General features: G+C 33.0%; 1 protein-coding gene across 1 annotated transcript in view; it reads left to right on the top strand.

Moving 5' to 3' along the window:
* The first annotated feature begins 1,039 nt into the window (after window positions 1–1,039).
* LOC113231463 overlaps window positions 1,040–7,054 on the top strand; it is a 14,028-nt gene continuing 8,013 nt past the window's right edge. The window contains exons 1-2 of the mRNA XM_026465790.1: window positions 1,040–1,141; window positions 1,741–1,893. Coding sequence (XP_026321575.1) covers window positions 1,102–1,141; window positions 1,741–1,893 — 193 coding nt within the window. The 5' untranslated portion in view covers window positions 1,040–1,101. The remainder of the gene's footprint in view (window positions 1,142–1,740; window positions 1,894–7,054) is intronic.

Here is a 7,054-nt window from a genome sequence, read left to right as displayed (position 1 = left end):
GGTCAACTTTCGCCATCCTTATTTAGCAAAAAGTTTTAATTTTTTTTACGGAACCAAAATAAAAAATGTCGATACAGGGAACAGCACGGTGAGCTTTAGCCTTTGACATTTGAACTTTCGTACGTAATTCACAATTTTCCAATTATACATTATATAAGTACCCAAGTAAAAAAAATAAATTATGTTTTCTCTATTTAATGTATACTATACTAGGGGAGCAGCATTAATATTGAAACTGATATAAATTTCCAACATAAATATCAGTATTTCGTATTCTCATAATTTTGTCCTTATAGAATTTCCGTCACAAGAAGTTTAAAAAAACAATGACGTCTTGTCAAAAAATAAGTACAAATTGAAAACATGGAACTTCTGAGAATTATAATTCTCAGACTAGACAGGACATTGGCGAAATCGCCATTTTTTTTTTGTATAATTTTTATAATAATATTAAACTACTGTACATAGTTATTTTTACTTGACATTGGCAAAATCATTGATTATTTCGATGGAGTCATATCATAACATTTAAAAGAAGAAGAAGATGTTTTTCATTCATTCGTTTCAGTCTTTGTGGATGCTAATTTTCTTTTCGTTTCTCATAGACTGTTATAATTTTAATAGAAGGAATTTGACCTAATCTGGAATTATAAAGTACTCATGCTGCTTTTCAGTGATATTTTTAATATTAATAAAGCTATCACTATTTTTCTTTCATTCTCGCAGTGAACATTTTGACAACGGTTTTTCTATTAACAATCTGGAGTGAAGGAATTACAATGTGATATGTTGTACTTTTTGAGTTTTGTTTGGAGTTTAAATAAATAGTGATTGTTGGTGAGTCTTAAGAAACTGGCCTTACAATTTTTAAATGACGGTTATCTATTCCTTACACACATTTATTAATCTTGCTTCTTTGTTGAAAGTAAAAAACTAAAAGAAATGTTGAAACGTTGAACGATTCCAATTACATTTATGCTGTTATCCCATTGGTTGATTAACATCAATGTTTTTATCTAAATTGAAAATTCGTAATAAACTTTCCGAGTCAATATTCGTTTTTATGTTATTTCGATTTTATTAATAAATGTTTCTTTGATCATGAATTATGCTGCGTCCATTTTGGTGGCAATGATTTCCAGTAAGAATATTTAATTTACTAACGTCATTATGTATTGCAATATTGAGTGGATTTGGCAGTGTAGAGAAAGTGCTTTGACACTATTTGGTATTAAAAATTTTGGATATTCTACTTTGTTTTGTATTAACTACTGTTTATAATAATAACGGTCATTTATTGTTTGGCATTATAATAATGTGGAAAAAATTTTTTTTTTCGAACTAAATCGCGTATATTTGTTTTTCAAACAATCCAACATCAGTCAGCCGTGACCATGGGACCTGCAAAGGGTCCGAAACGTTGGTTTTCGGTTTTTGGTTTTAAAAAAGTTTCATTTCTTTTTCAACTTGGTTTCAACAAAAAACTTGGTGTTTAAAAATGTGATTTTGAAAATATTAAGGAAATTATTAGGTATATTCTAAACTTTGGCGTGCTTAATAAAATCTGATGATGTATGATCTTTATTTGTTAATGTTTTAATTAAGGATCTGACAATTAAGCTCGTAAAAAGTGAAAGGGGTCTTGGAATTTGTCGATATGTTTCATTTGGCAGGTCATTTACAAATATGAACCTATCGTAAATTTAAGACCAATATTTTTTATTTTTCTCCCTTTTTCAGCTCTCTCTTTCACAAGTGGACAAGATTGCAATTTAGACGCTTGCCCCAAGGGCAACGTGGAACTGGCGTGTGGATTCGATTTTGAAGACAAGACATACACAATGTTTCCCAATAAATGTGCAATGAAAGAGTACATTAGATGCTTCGAAACGGGTATGTACACACGCCAGCACATCAAGCTACACATTGACGTATCTTGTTCCGTTGCATTGGAGGCGATTTTCTAACAAAAATGTGTAGTCTGATGTGCCGCTGTCCGTACAATGATATTAATTTATCGAGTTCTTAGGTTATCACAATCGTTATATACATATTTATTAGCAGCAGTGCTTGTTGTGAAAGAGCTCGTCCAGGGATATACTGCCATCTTATCTATTTCTGCCGCAAAGCAATAATGCTCGTTCCTGTTTTGAAGGACAAGAAGGGTGCTGGTGAAAATACAGGCATATGGGACTTGTCAACTTATGTCTCAGGGTAACAGGCGCAGTGACAGGACACTGTTACATTTTATTACGCGTGTTAAAGTAACTGATTTCAGTAACCTGCGTGCGATCACTCAAATATGATCCAAACCATTTCAATGCCATTCCACGTATCCCCACGTGCTTGAGCACTTGTAGAATTATTTTATGATTTACGCAATCAAATGCCTTGGACATGTCTAAGAATAAAGCAGTAGTATGTGACTTAGTGTCTAATGCATCCCATTTTATATGGTATTTGCACACTTACCTATTATTCCGACGTGTCGACCTGCGACAAGTTTTTAAGCAGAAGTAGAACTCATCGTGGAAGAGTTCGTCCAGGGAAGTACCGCCACCTTACCTGTTTCTGCCCATGCACGGCACTTATGACTTGTCAACTTATGTCTCAGAGTGACGGGCGCAGTGGTAGTACCATTCAGATCTATGCGATTTAAAGCCCTGAGTGGTACTGCAACTGTTATGGACAGGCGTGTAGCTTACCATCAGGCACACGACTTGTTCGTCCCGTCACTGGATGTAAGAAAAGAAAAGTGCAAGTTGGTCAAATTTGTTTTGAAAAACCACTACACGTAAAGTTACCCTTGAAAAGGAAGCATACAATCTGCTTTAATTTTAATCTTCTTATACCTAGATGTTTTCACAGTATTATTATTATGTTTATCTAAAGACGTCTGTAGGGCCTAAACGTAGCTTTGTAAGGTCCATACTTATATATCTTACAAAGCTACATATATTTCTCTCAAAGTATATCATGTGCACTATAAAATTTAAATAATCAAGCGTTACTTTGCGAAAACCTAACATGTTAATAAAAGTGGCAGTAAATTAATTTGCTATTCCGCGAATCCTGTGAAGGTTAAATCGGGTAAAATAGCTGCGCTTGTTTTAAATATTTTTTTCATGTAATGTAATTTTCCTACCCAAAAATATACTCGATACGTGTGTCCTCGGGAGTTGTTAATTGTTCGACGCTTGGCCGAAGAAGCTAGGTCTGATTAATTGAAGCGTAGCGAGTAAAGCGAGTGAAGTCTTTTTCGCATCTACTAAAATTGCACCATCTACAAACCGAATCGGACATGCATGAAATTGGAATCTAGCATACAAAAATATAATTCTTCCGGTCGTGACGTAGCCCTAATTTCAATTTCGATTTATGATTTGAGAGTAGGTCAAAGGTCACAAGTTTGTCCACGGGAAAAATATTTAATTGTAAAATATTTTGTGTAAAGAATTGTAAGAACATGTTTGTGCGCGTAATTGTTCAGAACTGTGAAATAAATGTAATTTCATCCTTAAAAAACGAAAAGTAACAAAACGAAAACAAGAAAAATAGGGAATTCTGCAAACAAGAAGAATAAGAAAGTTTTGAAATGGAATCGACATTCAGCCTAATTATTATTGCAGTCTATCTATTAGAATATTAAACTCCCGGGGACAATTCGTGCCATCTTGCATTTTCAGTATTAAATACTATAATGTTTGATTGGCCAAAAAGTATACTAAACGTTATTTTCCCAAAAAAAAACTAAACAAGATAATGAATTCAAAAACTTTAACTCCTTTCTGAAAATTTGAATTTGTAAAACCGAGGAAATCTTTTTCTTGGATGTTAACAATATTATTTAAGAATAAAAATGCAAAGTAGCTCGAATTGTGTGTTCGGGAGTGTATTATTACCCATTATATGACATGACAAGATAACGATAATGACATGGAAAGGAATCTAGAGGTTTTGGTAACGCGATCTGAATAAGATATTAATTCTAAAAATACAGCAGCATATTCGCATTACGAATTGACTTTTTTAAGTAAATGAACTAATAAACCTTAACAACGACGTAACGATTTATATGTCGTGAATAATATATACTACACCAATATTGCATAACTGCAGAGTTCATGACTGAATAGTCTGTTTTCTCCTGCTCTTGCCCGTTGGTATCTAGCACCATTGGTACTTGCTTCACTTCTCACTCAAATCAGAAATAAACTAAAATATGTACTATATTTTTTGTTTTTTTGGGATTTCTAGTTTTGTTTCGATAACGTAAAGTACAATTATTAGTAAAAGATGGAGAGACATAGGTGAAACTACAAGCATATTAAACTTGTCAAATTCATGTCTCAGGATAACGAGCGCATTGGCAGTGTGAAATCAATATCACAAAAAAATACTGATTAAAAACACAAAAAAAAACATTTGATATTGATTGTGTAGGGACGGTGGTAGCCGGGGATATTAGAGACGAATGAAACCAACGAATGCGGTTACAAGACTGAATATTTATTGTATATATTTTTTCTAAGTACATTACACTACTACTAAATAAGTACACTACACTCACTACGTCACACCTCCCTCGCAACTATAAAAAAAGTAGTACAACCTTTTTTTTAACATACAAAAGAATACTAAATAATACTATATTATATTAATAAAACATCATAATATTACTGTTTGTTTCTAAATACGTTTACAACTTGTTGATACATTTTTTTTAAACTTAGTAAACATAGATACATTTACATTACATACATTTAAAAAGACATTTTAATATGTATACAAAATAAGTAAATGTATTTATTTATTTATTTATTTTTTCATTTAACGCAGTCGTTGTTTGTATAGTTTTGTTCGATTCTTATGTACAGTAATCAGCTTGTTATTTTTAAGTACATCTACATTAGATGAAGCGTCTCGTATTACTTCATATGGACCTGAATAGATACTACTGAGCTTGTTACCAGTTTCATTTTGTATCAAAATTAAATGTTTTGGCTTGTAGGTAACCGAGTTCATGTTCTTATCGAAATTTAATTTTCGGTTCAGTTTGCTTTTCAGTAAATTTTCTCTTGCTTCTTTTTGAGATAGTTGCAGCCGATATTTAAGTTCCAATGCATAATTGTCGTGACTGTATAACGGTTCTACAATGTTGCTCGTTAAATTAGTAGGTAAACTGCACAACTTACCAAAAACAAGTTCATACGGAGTGTATCCCGTAGACGAGTGTACTGACGTATTGTATGAGAAGTTCCAGTACGGCAGCAACTCACTCCAATAGTCCGGATCTGTTTGTATTCTCAAAAAATTACCTAGACCTTTATGCGTGTTTTCCAAGGCTCCTATGCTTTGGTGATGGTAAGCTGTCGACTTCATTTGTGAAATTTGTAATAATTTACATACCTCGGCTATTACTGCTGATAAGAACTCCGTTCCACGGTCTGTACCTATACAATTTGGTATACCATAAACTAATATGAAATTATTTACGAAAGATTTTGCAACCTCATTTGAGCTTTTAGTAATCAACGGGTAAGCTCCGACGTACTTTGTTAATTCGCATTGTATAGTTAAGACGTAGCTATTGTTATTGTTGTCTCTGTCTAAGGGTCCAACAAGATCCAAAAATATTTTGTCAAAGGCTGAATTGGCAGTAGTGGTAATTACCATCGGTTCTTTAATGTGATGGTTTGTATGTTTTTGTTTTTTAAATTTAACGCAACGAGACACAAATTTTTTAACATTAGTTTTTATTTGAACTTTTCAATATTTTACCTTTTATTTTCTTTAAATTATTTTCTGTAATAAATACCAACTCTACTGATTCCGAAGGTTTTTTATAAATATCCACTACATTCGGTTGATCAGGCCGTTTGTCCTTGGATACTATATCGACCTTAGAATCCCTACAGTTAAATTGTTTATTCCATTGCGCGCGCGTCATTACGTTTAAGTTTTCATGCATTCCTTTCAACTCTTCTGATGTTAGCTGTATTCTAGATAAAGCGTCAGCCGCCGTGTTTTCGCTACCTTTTACATACTCAATCATTGACTTACAATTATATGGACGTCGGGTCCGCGCTAAAAAGTGTCCGAACTTATAGGGCGTTAAAATCGTATACAGAGCGTCATTCACGCTTTAGTCTTCGTTTGTTCGACTGACACCGAAGCAAGCAAAATTAGACAGTACTGCGATGACATTACAATTTAAATTCAACGTTTTAGCTTTTTCATATTCCTTTACATGTCACTACGTTTAAATAGGTTGACTTGGGACATTTTTTTCGTGGTTTTTGTTTATTTTTATTTATTAGACCCGTCGTCCATTTCTTTGTAAGTCACTGTACTCAATATTAAAATCATACTCCTCCAATGTCAACCTGAATTTAAGTAGACGGCTAGAAGGATCTTTCATATCAAATAAGTATATTAAAGGTCTGTGGTATAAATAAGGTCTGTAGTATTTTACTCCCCATACAATTGCTAATAATTCTTTTTCGATGATAGGGTAATTAAGCTCGGCTTTATTCAAAGTCCTACTATAATACGCGTCCTTGTTAGATAGAATTGCTCCTACGGCGTATCCTGAAGTGTCTGTTTTTAAACTAAATTCATTTTCTGGTGATAAATCGGGGTACTGTAATAATGGAGGCGACACTCAAGTTAAATTGTTCTTACTAAGTTTATTAAGCGCATGTGCTTTCTCGGCAAAGTTGGGAATGAACTTCCGATAATAATTTAGAAAAGCCACAAATCTCTTTACTTCTATATTTTTGGGAACTGGGTAATTTTTTACAACCGTAATTTTTTCGGGGTAGGGTAAAATTCCGTCAGCAGTTACTAAATGTCCGAGATATAAAATTTGTTTCTTTACATTTTTCGGGATTTAATTTCAGGTTAACCTTATTTAGTCTGTCAAAAACATTAATTAAATTTTTGTTGTGGTTCTGTAAGTTTCTACCAAAAACTATTAAATCGTCTAAATAAACAAGGCATTTTTCATAAGTTAATCCTGACATTGCCAAAGAAATCATACGTGAAAATGCAC

This window comes from Hyposmocoma kahamanoa, unplaced genomic scaffold (genome assembly GCF_003589595.1).
Source record: "Hyposmocoma kahamanoa isolate Upper Pololo Valley unplaced genomic scaffold, ASM358959v1 65, whole genome shotgun sequence".
Taxonomy (NCBI): domain Eukaryota; kingdom Metazoa; phylum Arthropoda; class Insecta; order Lepidoptera; family Cosmopterigidae; genus Hyposmocoma; species Hyposmocoma kahamanoa.
Note: the sequence above shows the minus strand (reverse complement) of the source record. Positions and strands in the feature narration are given on the sequence as shown.